Raw genomic sequence first — 19728 nt, forward strand, 5'->3', positions numbered from 1 at the left:
CCCTACGTAGTCATCCCTGTGCCCGAAGGATTCCTCGCCTAACGCTACCCCGAGTTCCACCAGGGACCACAGACCATATTTTCGTAAGTTTAAACTGACTCCGGGATGTACTCGTTAGAGTGCCCGGATAACGGTGCTGGTTTTTGGCTCAAGGTTGCCGACAACGGGAGCTAAAAGCATTTCAAGCTTAAAAACACGATATCACTTGCACTACATACTTGTTTGCTTTCGAGCATTCAGCGTCGCCTACATTTCGTGAATATATATAGTTCTAAGAAATATAACGAACACTTCCTTTTACTGCACTCATACGTACATTGCATAATAAGAAATGTCCCGATTAGCGCTGTCTTATTTGGCATGTCTACTAAGCTCATTCCTAAGTGCATCGTTACATCCAGCCTGACGCATACACCAGGCAACACACGCGCTCGTCCTGAAACCCCAGCGGGCACCTTTCGGCGAAAGCTGCACGGCAGCACGAAGCAGTTTTTATCAAGCCAGCTCACTTGGCTCTCAAGGAAAAGAACGAAGAGAAATCGTGATCGACGCACGCGCAAGGCAGGCCACCGACTTCACTCTTTATCGCCTCGTGGCGTATCGGCCAACCCGTGACGCCGAACTACCGAATGCTGAAAAAAGTCGCATTGCAGCAGCGCCGAAAATAAAGAGCAAGAAAGCAAGCAATGTGAGAGCACGCATGCACTTACTTTGTTTCGCGTTCACTTTTTATTAATCTGTTTTTCGAGACAGGGCCACAGCTCAGGGAATGGCAGTGGAAGAGGCGGGTGTGCTGCTTTCGTGCACATTCATTCATAAACGAATAAGCCAGGGCGCAGGCCAACGTCGCACAAAGTTGAACGTTTGAATGCATCGCGGTCGTATTTTCGCGACGCCCGCAAAAACAAACGAGAGTATAGTTTATTGGCTTATTTTGCCGCCACTCATGACGTCGATAATCCTATATTAAGCTTTCTTTATATAAACAACCCGGCAAGAGTACACGCTTGAGCAATACCTTCTCCGTTTGCCGCCATTCGGCGATAGTGTCCTTCACTGCAGCCTCAACTCGTATGACATCTGCATGCGTTGAACACTTTTCAACGGCAAATTTTCTTAACTTCTTACTATCTATTTTGTGTGTGCGCCTCGACGGTGCACCTAAGCTAATAGGTTTACACTTTGATATATTAATTTTGTGTCTGGTACAACAAAGTTAAATCACGTGAATTTTGATGAGAGCCTCTAGTGTGCTCATCTGCGCGTAATAATTAATGACCGCAGTCGGTTGTAGCTGTGGACAACAAAAAAATGTTAGTCTTTGAAGCCTTTGAATGCTTTAAAGATTGAATAGGAAGACGCCACACCTGCAGCACTGCATATACCCTTACCCACAAGTTTACTGCTAGAAATAACTTATACAATAGTGGCGCAGCTTCTGCAAAGTCTATAGGGCCCCGTTCTCCAATGCATGGAAGAAGCAGCGTGTCGGTCGCCTCAGCAACGGCTGGCAAGTATGTTGCGAGAGCGTGGGTGAACAAAGGCACGTCTTTAAACGTTACGCCTCAAGGCTACAAGCGTATACTTTTTCGCCCATTTGTTTCGGACGTTGCATTTGTCTCGGACACGAGTGTTCTCGCATTTCACCCCCAAAGAAACGTGGCCACCGGGGCAGGGATCGAACCCGCGACCTCAGCAGCACAACGCCATATCCACTAAGCTACCACGGCGGGTAACAAACACACACGTCTATACGTTCCTAGTGTTTTAGCAACGATCGCATAATAACGGGCAGTTCAATGTTAATCAAGACAACGAGGTCGGTAATTTCAATAAAACACGTTGCTGGGCTAGTTGGTCCATGTTTCCTGACCAGAATTGTGGCACAGCAAAAGAACAAGAATGAGATCTAACCAACAGGGACAGGCGCATGTCCAGATTGTGGCACAAACAAGGGTCGGCTACGCTGATTAATTGACTGAGTCTTAGGACATAACATTCAGAAGCAACTCTGGGAAATATGAGAGACGCCGTAGACGAAGGCTGCGTGCGGATTAATTTTGACCACCTGAGGTTCGTTAGCAGCGCCCAACTCTAAGTGCACGAGTGGTTTCGCATTTAGCCCATATATGTGTGTGTATATATATATATATATATATATATATATATATATATATATATATATATACATGCGGTCACCATGGCCGGAAATCGAACCCGCGATCTCGTTCGCAGCGATCGGCTACGTCAAATGCCGTAGCATGTTCAGTATGCTTCTACGCTTCGCAATTTTTAAGAACACCAACGCCGAAACGCGCGTGGATACGCCAGACACTGCATCATAAGTCGTCGCAGCAACAAAAACTACATCACGTGCGCAACATCGTGGGATGGTGTGACCACCGGGTATTGAATTTCAAGACCGTCATCTGACGGGCACCATTTGGAACAGTGAACAATAAGCCTTTCGCACAAAAAGTTGTGTATCCTATAGTTGTCGGACCAATGGTCCACTATCCTGTGCTCAGGAAAGAGGTGCAATATTGTCAATTCAGTATGCTTCATCAAGGAAATGGTACACCATAAGAACAACGCCTTACGATTGCCACATGCGAAATAACAGAGCGTATGATGAATCAGTTCGTTTCGCTTACTAAACTGAACATGGAAGTCGATTATGGGTCTCTCAGCAACCAAAAGGTTAGTACAAAGTTGCGCTAATTTGATATTTATTAGGGGCCAATGCAAAAGGAGGCATATTTTTGATTGCACATTCTTCGCAGTGATATTGTGAGTCAAGCCAAGAAAACCTATTATGAAAGCTAACGGAGAAAAATATCACGTTTCAGGTTTTCTGATAAGCACACGTCGCTACCAATCATAAAGCATAGTGTACTTTCTTTCTGTTCTCCACCTGAAGAACTTAATGTCTGGTTTCGATCTATTGTTGCAGGTAACCCGTTTGTATGACGTTGGTACACTGGGTAGCACGCGTGCGATGATGGCAGAAGTCAGGTCATGCGGTCATCTGAGCAGCCATTGACGTCGCACTACGTGCCTTTTCACTGCTTTTCAGACCACAATACCGGCATCTTTGATTGCTGCATGTGGTTGTTTTGCAAATGTTGGCGTCAAATTCAGTGGGCTGACCGGATTCTTCGGCCTCGCAGGAACTGAGGTTGTGGGCCCTGCAATGCATTTCGCATTTCATTCCACGTTTTTTTTTTTTTTTGCTCGGTTTTCCATTCCCTGAGGACTAACATCAAAAACTGCGCTCTTTCGTATTAGCATTGATGTTTTCACATTGAGATAAGTTGATATGCGAAGATATCCGTTTGCAAAATGTTCCTGTTCCCCCCTGCAAATATTTTTAAACCTCCGAACTGTGTTGTATTCCACAACAAGACTGGGACATCAGCTAAATACGGATTGTGCGTCAATGAGTTTCACAATTTCTGAAAATGCGATCTTTCTGTTAGATGCAGCTGCGTGTTCACAGCTTAACATTATGCTTCTTGCTGTGTAAAACAAACTGCACAACAAGTGCAAATATGAACAAAGTACGCATATTCACGAATGTTGCACTACAAATATTTCGCGAAGCCTCCTGCGGCCTTATACATGGGAAATGGGCGTTCTCTCACACCCCTGTCAGGTTCACTGCCATGTTTCCAGATAAATACAAAGAAAACGACACTTCATAGGAACTTACATACAGCTTAGGTAGAAAGGAAAAAGAAATATATGGCAGATGACAGTCAATTATTGTTCACCATCGAAAGTTTGCAATCGACACAGCCTCAGTGGTACTGAAAATGGCTTTAGCTTGTCAGTACATAGGCAGGTGGTTGCTCGATTTGAACGCCTCGTGAACTGGCACTTACACACGTAGAGAAATGATCAACAAACCTGTGCGGTTGCAGCCGAATCCGTGGGGCTCTTTTCTCTTCAGAAGGTAACAATGCAGAAATTACCTGGACAAAGGCACAATAAGAATGCAAACTACTCGGACACCACAGCGCAAGGCATATATCGCAACGTGGCATGGATGTCACAAGAATTGTATGCAGATTACGTAACAAGAGGGAATGGTTAAAGTAGACTCGTGCAGTAGACGACCGAATTTGCAATTCGTTCAAGGAACAAGGTGTGAAATTACTTGTGACACAGATTAACACCAGAAGCAGTTACGGCGTCCTTACGTGCCTATACTCGCGGACAACTTCCTGTGGCTATGAAGGGGAATCTATGGACGCGTGGCTGCTGCACATGTGTTAGCGCGCTAAGTAGTCCGGCAGCGTTTCAAAGTGCTTTTGGTTGCTCGGAACAGACGCTGAATCGACGCAGCTTCCACGTGCGACGGTTTCGTGTTTCCCCGAGACTCAGAAGGGAAAAGCCGCAAAATAAGTAAACCTTTACACTCAGTGGTGTGTTCTGCCTCATTTAACTGTTGCTAATAAGGTGTTTATGTTTCGTTTTCCCTGCCTAAAGTAACGTGGATTAAAACGCGGGACTCTTTTCAGAAGCGTTCTCACTTGTGCGCGCTTTGCCTTCGTAGCTTTCACTTCACAGCCACCGAAAGTTGTCCATGAGTGTAGCAATTCGCTCACGTGGCTTTCTGTCCGCAGTTTTAATCGGCGATACCTTTCATCATGTGAACCCACCTTTACCTGTAGGCCGTTTCCATCGGTCAAATATCACTGCAATTCTTTTTGTATATTTTCAGTGACGCCGACATCATTCGCTAAAGTCGTGAAGGAAGTAACACGACATTCCAAATGTCGATAGATAAGCCCACGCTTCATTTCTCGTCTGAGTGCTAGGTGCCCAGCTTTGCCCAGCGTCAAGCTTTGGAATGCTCCAGCTTCCGCGTTCGAACGCGACCATGCCTTGTTATACGGGACATGCGCAGTTGGACGTTTGCAGATCTAGGGAACTCATGCCTCGCGATAAGTGAACGGTAGTGTCACCGAGAAAGTGAATCGTGTCCTTCCAGGTTTGCCTCATCCTCTCACTTGGCTGTGTGTTCTGGTGCTACTATCACTGTGGAATGTTTCCGCACAGGGCACGTATAGGAAAGGGCAGAGAATTCGGTCCGGTTCGGCCGTCGTCTCTGATAACACGCCCGATTTTTCAGTCAGTACAGTCGCGATCAATTTGAAGGTGATCGCTCGAGCGGCGACCAAAACTAGGAGCAGCGCCACGTTACGTCATCACCGTCGGTGGAGAGGGAAACATCAGATAGCTCCCCTCTCTCTCTTTTGGGGTTCCCTGAAAAGCTGTCACTCCCGTCACCGTTCACGGCATAACCTGCGAATTCATTTCGATTGCGTTATGAGCTTTTGCACAGAGACGTCATTGTTAGCCAAGATATGCATGAGGAGGAGACGCACACAGATCATTGCCATGAAAGGGAAACAAACATAAAAATGTGGCGAGTTGGTCTTGGGGGTGATGGTTGAAGCCTGGAAGAGCGTAATAGGGGAAGAAGGCAGCGCAATTTTTATCTTCGCAGTTCCGAAATCGGCCGCTATGCGGCTTGGAAGGCCCGCCGGTCGATGCTCGCACTATCACCTTCAAATTGATCGCGACTGTACGTGAAGTTGCGAGGTTACAATGACTCTATTTCGCATACACCCTTATGCAGCTCTCACAAGTCTACTGGCGGGAGCACAAGGATTGGAAAGTGCAAGTAAGTGTATAGCCGAATTTCGAAGGCTTTTTTCTTTTTAATTTCACTCTCGGAGACACGTAGGTGAATGTGTGCGGCACGCTGTTGTGAGTGCACCGCGTGCGCGTAGAAAACGTCCAACGTCCTAGTGGCTAAGTGCTCATGTCCGTTCTTGTGCATGTAGTGTGCGTGTGCGCGAGCGGGCACGCATATAACCTGCGTATGTCATTTGGAGTAGCACGCTAGGCCCAATGGCCGGGCAAACATCTCCAGCGTCCATTAGAATATGTGGCGCTCTTGTTCTCATGTCCATGATTCTCCTCGCCAACATCGCCAGAAATGGATGGATGGATGGATGGATGGATGGATGGATGGATGGATGGATGGATATATATATATATATATATATATATATATATATATATATATATATATATATATATATATACATATATATATATATATATATATATATACATATATATATATATATATATATATATATATATATATATATATATATATATATATATATATATATATATATATATATATATATATATATAGAGAGAGAGAGAGAGAGAGAGAGAGAGAGAGAGAGAGATAGATAGATAGATAGATAGATAGATAGATAGATAGATAGATAGATAGCAGTTTTTATTCGTGCCCCGAAGGATATATTCTATCAGCCTTCTCCAGCAGTCCCCTAGTCTCCATTTAGTTATATCTACCTCATGAGCCTTAATATCTCAGTGGCGCCATCTAAAAACCTCAATGCATCCTAGAGGGTTGCGTCAGCTGATTAAAGCTATAGGGATAGCTTGGTTATCGAATGGAAATGTCCTTGTCCTGCAGTAGACATAAAATAGCGTGATGATGATGATGATGCTTCTTCTTGGGTATCTGCCTTCCTCGTCCACTTGATATTGAAGGGCATCGCACCCTATTAAAGCGAATAGATTTATTTGGCTCGTTCGCCAATTTTCATAGGGGTCCGCACGTGGTCGGTGGTGGTCAGACTTTTCACAGCCGAAAGGTTCGCCCAACCGAGTTGTGTGGCGTCTTCATCATCAAACGCCAACTCTTTTACACGCGCGTGCGCCCTCTTATTTCCGGTACATGTCATAATGAAAGAAACTTCATTTCATGAAAGAGCTACTAAAGTAGCGTAACGCAGTGTTCAAAGACAGCATTGAGGTTTTTGAGGGCGACAGAATTGGGCAGGCGGCTGTAGCCTGAACAGATGATGATAGTGCTGCAAGTGTCACTGTGCTGTGCGATGACAGTATTCGGTGACAGTGACCGATTGTGATTGTGCGTCTATGCTCCTTCTTTTCCTTATCTCTACTTTGTTACCACTTTACCTCCCCTCCCCTCTCTCCCCAGCGTAGGGTAGCAAACCGGATCTTTTTCTCTGGTTAACCTCCCTGCCTTTCCCCTTTCCTCTCTCTCTCTCTCTCTCAAAGACAGCATGAGCATAAACCATGAATCATATTTCCATCTTATTAGCAGCATAGGTACTCACAAAGCATTTCTCAAGACACATGGGTTTTCGGAAATCATGACTGTGATCGAAATAATAAATAATAAGGTTACAATACGCTAGGTCTGACGCCACAACATCGTCGCGCCAACATGCACAGAAGGTAATCTAAAAGGCGTTGCCTTAATGGGCTCTGTAGCGTCCGTTAACAAGGAGATGTCAAGTGTCAGTCGCTTTTCTTTTATTAGGCACACAACACGAAATTTGCACCCGGTTACTCTGAGGGCTTGCTCGATGCTAGAGGTTCGGGGTCTTCAGGAGGAGCAGTTTCACTTTTCCTGTCCAGGGAGCCAGCCCAGGGAGCATCTCCGTGCTGTCACAAGGTTTCGGACCCGACGGCATTATGTCAACCACTGGTTCTTCTTTTTTCGTTTGCCTTGTAGTGTTCCCGGAGAAATCCTATTTCAGAATGTTCGCTAAGTGCACCCTAGTTTTCGAAAAGCTCCAGTTAAGACCATGTTACACGGGGACACTGAATTGGATTTTCTGCGAACGCGGCGCTTAGCAAGGGTGCTTCTTGGCATTTGGGCTTTGCAGGCTACATACAGGCGGTGAGGTAAAGAGCTTTGCTCCGGACTTTAACGAGCATGTTCTTGCTTCCCTTCGCGTCGGCGAGAGGCCAGAGGGGTCCATTCAACGGCTCTAGTTTGCGGGACGCGCATGCGCGTGTCCCTCTTGATGTAATTTTAGCTGCCGTCGTTTCACCATCAGGTCTGAAAGTTGATGGGGACTCTGCACTTACATTACGGGAAGAGAAACGGCGCGCCATGCACGCGACGTTGACCCTGGGTCGGGCATGTCATATTATTCGCTATATCGACGCATTTATACTAATGCGTGCGTGCAGGCAGGCGTGGTTGCCCAAGCTGTGCGCAAACATTTGTTCCGAATCGAGGGATTTCTGGGTGTCTCAATCAATGGACAACGTTGTCGACAACGGGAGATTCAGCATGAGAAGTGAAGTGCGACGGTGACCTGCAAAATGTCACGAGCGGGCTGCTATCAAATTATTTAGAGTTCTCGAGAAACATGCCACAATATTGCATAAACGGAAATCAAGTGCTGCTCTTTCTCGGCGAGTTTTCGGCATGGCGCCGGCGCGTTTGTTTCATGGTATACGCGATAAGCGCGCTGTTGTCTCGACTGTAGATTTCTCGCAGTGCACATTTAAGCAATAGCACTGTGGCTGTCGCGCGGCTTGCAGTCGATGCGCCGGCTCAGCCTCGCGTCAAGCTGAATGCGCGTCTGAAATGCAGTTCGTGTAGTTCTGCAAAGGGTGAGACGCACGGCATGCACGACGCTGCGTCCGATACGACATGCGACGCGGTTGGAAGATGGCTTCTCCAGTTGCTAGAACTATATACCTGATGGAAGCTGCTGAGAACTTGTATGACCCGTTTGTTGGCATGGTAAACCCTACGGTGGATCGGCTGCTAAACTAAAAAGAAAAGAAAAAAATATGTAGGCTTTATCTGTAGAAACCAAAATCTGATTACGAGGCACACCGTAACGGGAGACTCGGCATTTTGAACACCTGGTTTTCTTTAACGTCCATTCACTGAGCGATATACGAGCGTTTTTGCCCTCCACCCCAATCTGAATGCGGCGCTAAATTGTACCATGTGCTTCTTGCTTGAGTGTCTAACGTTTGGATGCCTCTCGTCTGTCAGCTCGTGGCCAGTTGCTCAAGTCAGCGGCAGAATTCGTGAATAATGTCGTCAGTTATCTCCGTAGAAACGTATTTTATCACGCTGCAATACTCTGTGTGCCTGATGCATCCGTTTATTTCTTGTTGCTGTGGATGCTTCTGAGGCACGCACACCTTTGTAAGCCCTAGCTCACTTTTTCAGATTAAGCACCCAACGCGAAGTTTCGGCGTTTGTAGGTAATGGCAAACAAATAATTATGCCAGTTTCGATGTTTGTTAATAGTGGGCCGTTTCGCCTTTTCTTGCCGCTCGCTTTAATAACCGGCTTTCCTTATTCGGGCACACATGAAGCTGTAAGTACTGCCTATCGCAAGGATAATCTCTGCCTTTTAGAAAAACACGCTTGCTGCTATAAACTCGAATGAATCAGTGAGAGAGAGAGAGAGAGCAAAGAAAGGAAAGTTGAGAAGACCAACCAGATGAGCGTCTTGTTTCCTACCCCTTTCCCTTACACTGGGGGTAAGGGATAGGGGAATAGAAAGAGCAAAAGAAGAAGAGAGTGAGCAGTGATTGAGGCTATTGCAGTTACGCGATGAGAACGTGATCATAAAAAGAAGAAATATTTCAATAAAAAATTTAAAAATAAGGATCGTCCGGCTATTGTATCGTGTAAAAGCTATTTATTTATGCAGAGCGTTTGAGTTTGGGCTTTTTCACAAAAAGCCTCACTACTTCTTAGGCGTCTTACGGCTACCAATAGCACCATTGTCATCTGTACATATGCTCCCTGCTGAAAGCGCCGTAACTTTAATTATGTATGTATGTATGTATGTATGTATGTATGTATGTATGTATGTATGTATGTATGTATGTATGTATGTATGTATGTATGTATGTATGTATGTATGTATGTATGTATGTATGTATGTATGTATGTATGTATGTATGTATGTATGTATGTATGTATGTATGTATGTATGTATGTATGTATGTATGTATGCATGTATGTATGTAAGTATGTATGTATGTATGTATGTATGTATGTATGTATGTATGCAGCGGGCACTAGATCGATGCAGGAAGGGCAGTAAAGGAAAAAAACCAATTTGGCTGGTATTGCAAGAAAAATAAATCACTTAAACATCTAAAGAAATAACTCTTCCATTCCAGGGATTCGATCGTACTATATTTCAAGAAACAAGCACAACTTTAGTTAGCTTGAGACAATGGAAATGTGGCAGTACGACGTTGGTTTTGCTATCCCCCCCATGGAGATAAAGTTCACACAAGAAGTCTAAGATGATGGAGCTGGCAGAGAGGAGATGATATTAAAAGGTAGGGACCGAAATTAGAAATAGATTGTTCTCATATTTCGTTCGGGCGGGCCAATATCGTGACCTCCGCCTCCAATGGTTTCGACTGACGAGTTCAACAGAATATTTATCTGACATAAACGTCCCCCCTCTTCCTTGAATCCTATGAAGATAAGACTTAATGTTACATTCAGTGTGCTTGCCCAACATTACGCATATAGTATAGGTTACGTATTCGAGTTTAGGACCCGTTGACTGAATAATCTGCAAAACACTTAGCCTTAGTGGAAAACATTTTATTTCCGCAAATTTCCGCAAAATGTATGTGTAATTATTGTTGATGTACATTTTCCAACAAAAGTGCCGGTCAACGTTACACCAAAGTATTTAAAGCTGACATGACATGAAAGCCTGCGGTGTACCGAATAATAAGAGGTGTATTTTGTCTTGTCATTCGAAGAAATACGTTGGTTTCGGTATTTAAGAAACATTCCTCGTTCGTCATACCATTTCCGGACGTCCCTGAGCATAGTGTTGACATCATTTGGACATTCAATGCAAGTTGCTTTCCTGAACAAAACATATCTGCAACACACGCAATTCTTTACAAAGATGCTATTGTTAATAATATTACTAATGCACAAGCTGAAAATGTAAGATCCGAATTAACCGCATTTTTGGAACTCAGATGTAATCAGCAGATAGTCAAAGTACTGATTGCTCCCTTCTACATTTTTTTCTCTTTCCCCAAAGCTAGCCATTATCAAAGAAGCAACACTATCAACCATATCCCGTTGTTTAGGTGCTAGAGGAAGTATATCATGTCGAACTTATGGAAAGTTTTTCTGGAACGAAGAAAACTTGCATTAACTTGACAATTTTTGTCTATGTATAAAACAAATTAATATTCAGGGTTACAAAGCGCGCTAGAGAATCCTTGTGTAAACCCCTATAAAAGAAGACTTGAATTATTTTACAATAACCATTTATTACAATGCGCCACAATGTTTTCCTGTTTTCCGCCTAAAATTATAGGTTAAACCATCGTGTTCGAAGTTAAAAAAAAATATACTCTGGGGCTTTATGTTCCAAAACACCGATATGACTAGGAGGCATGGCATGGTGGGTGACTCCGGAATAATCTGAACGCTCTTGGTTTTTTTTTTTTTAACGCGCACCCTATACACGGTACAAGGCATGACCTCAGAGTACAGCCTACCTTCAACAGCACAGGGAGGCGAAGATCCGGGCCAGTGGAAAGTGGTAAACAGACAATCGGCATACGAGGTCTGGAGCAGCTTGCCGATAACACATAACATGGAGCCTAACCTTACCCATGCATTAAATTTCACATTGCCTGCCGTCCACAGTTTTGAAGTTTTGCCACGCAGGAGCTGTTGAGGGGGAAAAAGCATAATTAATAGCCTTGCTTTGCAGAGGGAAAGTACCTGTAACCCAGATGGCAAGCTGAAAGCTGCTCTTCAGTTTGCTTTCTCGCACACAAACTCGAAGTACTTGAACAGATGGGAGTACAGTTGTGAATAGTTACGCTACGCCTGACATTTTAGAAGTTGTATAGAAACATTACCGCAACACCTCTCGCAAGTAAAAGCTATGACAGCAAGTTCGAACGTACGAAAACTCTTATAAGGTATTTTTAATCGAATGCTAAAGCTGGTCGCGAAGATGCCAGCCCGGCACCATCGTCATTATCTTGACGTCATGAGATGGAGCAACATTGTGTAACAGTGTGACTAGGTATGAAGACGTTGCGCATTTAGAAAAGAAAAAAGAAAGAAAAAATATCCCCGAGTATTGCACACGTATCGTTAAGTGTGGCTGCACTCTTGTGCGGCAGCCGCGGCGATCGCAAAAGTGGAGCAAGCCGTTGCATCATGACGTCATGACGCCTGCACCTCTTGGGTACCAAGAGCAACTGTTTTGTAAGAGGAACGGTTGTAATAAATAAATAAATAAATAAATAAATAAATAAATAAATAAATAAATAATGAGCGCTTTGACGCTTGCCAGTATTTTAGCGCTTAAAAGGTTCAGATTATTATTGAACGCAGAAAAATGACAATTGAAGATATCGTCTCAGTACTCCTAATATTAATGGGAAATACATTAAATACGTACATAATGGCAAATACATTAAGTTGTCTTTCATAAGCTATACAGTTATGTGCGAAGTGATGAGCTTATCCATCATATCGCTAAATCTTAAAAGTAGTAGCATAAGCACCTTGCAGAATGCCCCAGGTGGCAGGGGATCTCCTGGTTAGTTTCTGTCACTCACGCGTTCTCATACTAGGTTCACACAATGTTCGTAATCAGCAAGGCGCAAGTTCGGGGAGTAGTAGGCGTTCCGTGAACTTAGCGCTAAACAAGACGAAGGATGCAAAAGTTGCAAGCAGTGTATAGTTAGCGCTCGTATACTACGTGTCGTTATTTTTTCCTTCCGTGTGCCCTTGTCTTCTATCGCTGCAGAGAAGTTCACAAAAAACAACAGAAGAAAGAAAAAGAAGCGTCTGCCAATGTGTTGCTCATTTTGCATGCATATACATATATATATATATATATATATATATATATATTGATTTTGATTTTGATTAATCAGATCATAAGAAGCCAACAGACAATGACACCAAGGACAACATAGGGGAAATTACTTGTACGTGCTAATTAAATTAAACAAAAAATCAATTAATGGAAACGAAAGCGGATCAAAAAACAACTTGCAGCAGGTGGGAAACGATCCCACGTCTTCGCATTACGCGTGCATTACACGCGGGATCGTTCCCACCTGCGGCAAGTTGTTTTTTGATCCGCTTTCATTTCCATTAATTTATCCTTTCTTTAATTCAATTAGTAAGTACAAGTAATTTCCCCTATGTTGCCCCTGATGTCACTGTTTGTTGACTACTCATGGCGTGTGTGTGTGTGTGTGTGTATATATATATATATATATATATATATATATAATTCAAGGCTACCCCTTGATCACCTGTTCAGACGCCTGTTTGCGCATTTTGCTATCAGGTTGTTTTCATATAGCAGTGGGACAAAAACTACTGCCATTAGACTACTGCTGTACTTATTTCTTAACAGTGCACATGTAAATGTCACCGCCTTTTGCATGACAATTCATCCACGATAAGGACTGAAAATTATGTTTCACATTCATACTTGTAAAGTATGAATGTGAATGTATGAATGAACGAACGAAGTATGAATGTGTAAAGTAGCGTATCAGGTCCGACTGGAGAACTTGGAAGCACTGTGCTTCCAGTTACTCCATCTTGCACTTGATTGTAACCAAGGCTCAAATGGATGAGCAAGGAAGGCACAAAAAGACGTTACAGAACACAGCGTTTAGATGTGCCTTTGTTCTTGTTTTGACGCTTTGGTCAGAAGTGTTAGCCAAGCAACACCACTGCAGTCTTGCAGCTTCTCCTACAAATTCTACATTTCGTAGAGAAAGAAACCGTGTCGTGAATATTGTATTGTATTGCAAATGACCCCGTTATATAGGTACGTTGTCAGTGATACCACGTGCGTGAACGCCGAGAACTGATTTCTAACTGCAGTGCGGTGGTGGTGGTGGTGGTGGTGGTGAATTGTAGCAACAGGCGGGTTTAGCCTGGCGAACAAGGCCGGCAATTGCTCCGCCTGAGCGTCTCGCACAATACCGCTGAAGGGTTTCACCATATGTCCATCAGACCGGTCTCCCTTAAAAAGTCGATGAGGAGACGTGAAGTTTCTTTGCGGGCTATAACTGATCCCTCAGGAAATATAAGGTCTTGCAGGCGTGCATGCGGAAGGTCCTTGTTTTGCAGATTTTTCAGGAGAGTGTCTCTTTCATCTTGGAATTGCTGGCAGGACCACAAAAAGTGCTCAATGTCTCCTGTCTCGTTGCATGCCGTACAGTTCGGAGAATTGATTCGCCCCGTTTTAAATAACCAGGCCGGTGTATAAGCAGATCCTGTCCTTATTCTATATAGAAGTGTGGCTTCCTCTCGGTGCAATCTCTTGGTTACGCAGGGCATATGCGGTGGAATCCAAAGCGACGCAAAGTGATTTCGAACGTCAGATTTTTGCACTTGATTACTCTTTGGAGCCTTGATTTTGGGAGGATGATCGAGTGCTGCGTATGCAAGCGCATCAGCTTTTTCGTTTCCTGAGATGCCAATGTGGGAAGGAATCCACTGAAACTTTACGGTGAAGCCTTTGTTGTTGAGTTCTCTCACGATGGCTAGTGATTTGCAGTGCGGCAAGATAGTTCTCGTGCAGGAATAACGCTTAGTCATGTCGCTAAACGGCCGAATATGGTGGACGGGCATAATAAACATCGGCTGACGTATTGAGCCTAAGCATGAGGAGTTGATTTCACAAAAGTTTCGCTCGGATGAAATCTTTGCCTTGGACCGACGCTTTTGCGGTCGTTCCGTAACTTATACTACGGTTGACAGGGTCCCGTTATTACGAACCGTTCTTGGTCACGAACTGCTTTCTTAACTCCATCAGGGGCGTTATTTTGTAACTATAATCTTTTTTTTAAACTCATTTTGTCGTTTGTCGTTGGCTCACAAGAAACCGCGCGCTCGCCATCGCCGGGATCCGTCACTAAATAGCTTCAACGAAAGACGGTTAACCGAATCGGATGAAAGTAATCCTTACAAAATACATCCCCAGGACAGTTTTCAGGTATAGTTATGCTCTCGGCTAATGTTTTTCTAAAATTATTATGCGCACATAAGTTCAGTTCGCACATGCATTTGGACAATAGGGCGAGGTCGCTGACAGATAATACCTATCCAATTTTCATGGGAAGCTTTATTTCGCCACTATGGTGTTGCGGGTTATATTCATCACTTCCTTGTTATGGGCGGTTGTGTACAAGAAATGTATCCCAAGCACACTGAGAGTGAATAAAAAAGACAACCAGCAGCATATGATGTTTTTATCATCACTATATTTTAATCCAACACGTTGTATTTTACTGTATTACACACGCAGTCTGTCATCGTCATGGTTGCCAGAGAACCAGTAGCGACAGCGGCTCGAAATGGAAATAAAGTGTTCAGGACGTGAAATCAACAACTAAGACACGCAAAACAAAACAATAAAATATTACAGAAGAGTTTACATTCTGTTTTGCGTTCAGGGTCGAAAATTCATCATCCTGCTTTTTGTTTCTTTTTTTTCTATGCACACACTGCACCATTCACTTCTTTTTTAAATATTTACAGTCCGTTTGCACCATTGCCTTTGAATAAGTTACAGAGGGAAGTTCATTGTGCCTCCACGCCACCTCTTGGTAACGCCATGCTTCTTTTTCCTTTAGCAGCTCAATATGCAGAACCTAGCACGTCACTCACAGTAACCCACAGCACTAGAATGAGAACAGAATAGAAACATCAGTGTAAAACGCCAAGTCCACGGTGGTAGCTGCTGAAACTTGGCTTTGTGCACAGAGAGCATTGACAAAATGAAGCAGCTTGGCGTAAAGTAACAACACATCCGAACTGACTCAGTACAGAACTCGAAACGTCACATATGGTGTGGTCTATTCCCCCGCACGAAATAGACGGCAGTTTACTTCCATCAACGCGTCACTTCCTGCTTATAGCAGCAAAGTTCGCAAATATCACCAGGCAGGCGGGAAATGCAAGTGCCGCAGTCAAAAGCACAGTAGAATTTTGTCGCTCCAAGTACGTATGCGCAACGCTCGAAAACAAATGTGCAACCCCAAGTTCTAATAGTTAATAAAATGCCTTTCACTTTCTGCAGTTTCGGACGATATGATCAACACATCCTAGGTTACATTGCACGCTCCGACTGCATCCAGTAAAGTCACTCACATTGAAATAATAATTATTATAACAATGTTTTGGAGAAAAAAATTTGAACATTCCGATTGCGCGTCCTTTTTCTCTCCCTATTCCCCTCCCTATTACCCTCCGGTCCCCAATTGTGCGTATACCCTAGATACCGCATAACCTTTTGAATTATATGGGATCTCGGCCTTCCAACGCGATGCCATGGCTCAAAGTGCGCATGCCTTTTCTTAACAACCAGGTATTGATTTACAAAGTGCGCCAGGGCGCAATTTTCCCCCTATTTAATTTCAGACTAAGTGTGCTGTGCACACGCCTTTGACTATTCGGCAAACCCGGTCTTTGATGGAAATCAGTGTCACCGTGTGTTTATCTTCCATGATGTATCTATGACCTAACAATTCCCACATTACCGCAACATAAATAAAGTAACAATATTCTTGCCGTAGCTCTCGAGGCCATCATTAGGTGAGTATTCTTTTTTCCATCAGCTCACATGAGTACCTAAACGCCTGGTCCACGTACACTTCGTAATAAAAAAAAGGAATAAAACGTTCACGGAGCAGTGAACTATATACATCTAAATGGAACCGGTATGTCACTCATCTGAACGGGGCAAAACAAATTTGTAACCGTGTAAATCATTGCCCGATATCATGCTCTCTCATGTTGCACGATAGCCTTTTATTAGGTAGTTAGGGCAACCTTGCATAATTCTCGACATATGACTGAAAAATATCGTCCTCGCACTTTAAGTTTTCGCATTAGTTTAGCTAGCGCATGTAGCGGGTATCCACCAGTCACTTTTCGCTGTGGCACATCCATTAAACAGTACGAAACATGCGTCACCCCACACAACGCAAGCCGCAGCTATTTGCTCCTGCAGATGATCTGACTTTACACAACCACCTCAATCCGTTACGCGCGATGTTACACGTTTGCAGAACTTCCACAATGACGAGAAATGAAAAGACAACAAAATAAATATTTCTAAGTAAAAAGAGCGTTATACTATTGTACGGAGCACTTATCACTTTGGCTTTGCGAAACATTTGATAATAGCTGCGAAATGGTGAGATGTGAACTTAAATGATCGTACATTCTTGGTGACCCTCATAAACTTCTAGTGTTTCCTGTCAATGACTCAGCGTATCCATATAGCCTGTGCCCAAATAGCCTAAAAAATCCCAGATAACGCACTGGACATAGTAGCCTTATTGATATGTGTCAGCTTGTGCCTCATCTCGCAAATGCCAGCATAGTTTATAAATTTACATTATGAAGTGAGAAAGTTTGACGTCTCTCACAATTTCATTGTCCCGCGCTGGGCTGAATTCCTTGGCTCGGAAGGCCTTCAAACAAGATACCAGCGCTTTCCAGCTAAAAGAATCAGCCATTGTACTACAGTACATTGAGTGAGGCATGGACAGTGTTACAATTGCGGTGTGATGTAGGCTGCGATGACAATTCAACCACAAACAAGCCTTTAAGCAGAAAGTATGACGATTGCTTGAACATTGAAAAAAAAAATAAAAAGGTTTAAATTTGGAACAATCCGCAAATCCGTCCACATTACCACACACAAGGGTGCTTGCTATGCTGTTTAGTCATTCAGACAAGTGTTCATTCAATGAACCCATGTGTAGCTAGCACATAAAGTTGTTCCCGCTGATTCACATGCGCAACTATGAGCGAGAGCTGCAAAAGATATTCAGCGTAAATTCGAGAGCTAGTACAACTTCTTACGAAAAACACGTCACAAAATCATACAATCGCTGCAACCTGCTTGCGGCCTGCACAGGGTTTTCCTATTTGACTAAAAAAATGCGGCGCAACTCGAGGGAATAGGCCACGTAGGTAAGCTTCAATGAAGACAACGTTAAAGGGTTTCCTACATTAGGGACTTGAAGCCACTTCGGTCGTTACAAAATACGCGAACGTCCTAAAATATCGGCGCACTGGACCTTTCTTGACGTGCTTTAACAACAACAACAACGAAAGAAGAAAAGAAAAGCCGTGTCGGTCTCAACACTAGTACATAAGAGCAGCAAGAGGGCGTGGGGGCGAGGCTTGTAGAGAGGGTCTCTGCGTGAACGATGCAAGATGACATCAATGTAGGGTGAGGCGGCAGCAAACAGGACACGAGATATTTTTCTCCTTCTTCGTTTCTATGTACAAGGGTGGGGAAGGGACGAAGGGGATGGAAGAGGTCCACGCACTGTATCCTCTCTTTCGCAGTTGTGAGCGAGTGCTACAAACCATTCGTCTAAAAGCAAGCTTGTCCGCGCCCGCAGAGGTGCCACGTAAACTTTGTGACATCCAGAGCCTGGATCGCTAGCGGCGCTGGGATCTTTCAGTTTGTCATTGTAGCCAAGCGGTGCCCAGTGAGCGCGAAGTCACTAGTGATAACAAATAAATGCCCCATGCTTGAGTAGGAAGCTCGAGATGATGATAGTTCAGCACAAGGTCGGCGTGCTGTCGAAATTCTCGCGAGTTGCACACACGGCACAGCAGCCAGAGGAAGGGAGGTCTTCTAAGGTGCGCGCGCACGTCATTGTGACGGCACAGTCTACATGCAGTGCTACGACGCTGGGACAGCGGCACGTACACACACATACACACACACACGCACACACACACACACTACGCGGGAGAAAACACGGCGACGAAGTCCGAAGCGCTCATCCCTCGAGAGAAGCGTGTTCCTGGCGGCCCGGCGCGCGGATGACGGCGCTGCGACCGGCAGCAGTACGGAGCCGTCGCCGGGCGCTGCCTCATGAGGGGCTGGGCTGCGGCGCGCTCGCCTGGCTCGTCGACGGGCTGCTGCTGGTTGAGGCGACGGCGGCCGCGATCGCGGCGGCCGAGGAGCGCGCCGGCGCCAGCCGGCTCAGGTTGAAGGCACCCGAGGGCCCCGGCGGCGGCGGAGCGGCGGCCGGCTTCGGCAGCACCATGTCGGCGGCCGCAGAGAACGCGGCGGCACTCCGTAACCTGCTCAGCGACGCGGCCGTCGTCGAGTCCGTAAGGGGAGAGCCGGCCGACACTGGCGCCAGCCCCGCCGCTGGGGACATGATGGTGGGCACGCTGTACACAGTGGACAGGGGAAACGAGCCGCCGCCCAGGCTGCCCAACGTACTGGCGTACCACGAGCTCGTCTTGTGGTACGGTGACAGGTAGTCCAGCCGCGCCGAGCGCTGCAGCGACGCCATGCGCGCCGCCACTGCGGCAGCCGACGGCGTCCCCGGCGACAGCATGCTGTGGCTGGGGCTGCCGGACGTGGCCGTGTCCACGATAGACCATATGCGCGGCTTCGGAGCCGAAGACACGTCACTATGTCCGTTGGGCGATGCCGCGGGCGTCCGCGCCGAAGACTCGGAGTCAGACAGCGAGGCGTCCGACAAGTTGCCGCCGCCCTGCTGCAGCCCGTGACGGGGCTCCTCCGAGGAATGCGACGTCCCGCTCGGCCGCCGCAGGTCGGTCAGGTCCGAGGACCTCGAGTCGTCGTCCACGTCCACGAGATCTGCAAAAGGCCGAGCAAACATATTCGCCAGATTATTGAAAAGTTATACCAACGCTCAGGCACAGCCGCGGCTTCTTAATTATGGTCTTACCGTAGCCTGAACGGACGCACTAAATTACCATAACGCTTTCGTAAACTTTCAATCATTCAGTCATAGCGACTCAGTGACGCTTTAGTTTGTGCAGGTCTCTACACA

At 45.3% G+C, this 19728-nt stretch overlaps 1 protein-coding gene across 4 annotated transcripts in view; it reads right to left on the reverse strand.

Annotated features, from left to right (window-relative positions):
- Positions 1-15130: 15130 nt before the first annotated feature.
- LOC135903138 (iroquois-class homeodomain protein IRX-6-like) overlaps positions 15131-19728 on the reverse strand; it is a 116002-nt gene continuing 111404 nt past the window's right edge. For all 4 annotated transcript variants that reach the window (XM_065433534.1, XM_065433535.1, XM_070530712.1 and 1 more), the window contains exon 7: positions 15131-19532. In XM_065433534.1, the coding sequence (XP_065289606.1) occupies positions 18790-19532 (743 nt within the window). In that variant the 3' untranslated portion in view covers positions 15131-18789. The remainder of the gene's footprint in view (positions 19533-19728) is intronic.

This window comes from Dermacentor albipictus, chromosome 1 (genome assembly GCF_038994185.2).
Source record: "Dermacentor albipictus isolate Rhodes 1998 colony chromosome 1, USDA_Dalb.pri_finalv2, whole genome shotgun sequence".
Classification (NCBI taxonomy): domain Eukaryota; kingdom Metazoa; phylum Arthropoda; class Arachnida; order Ixodida; family Ixodidae; genus Dermacentor; species Dermacentor albipictus.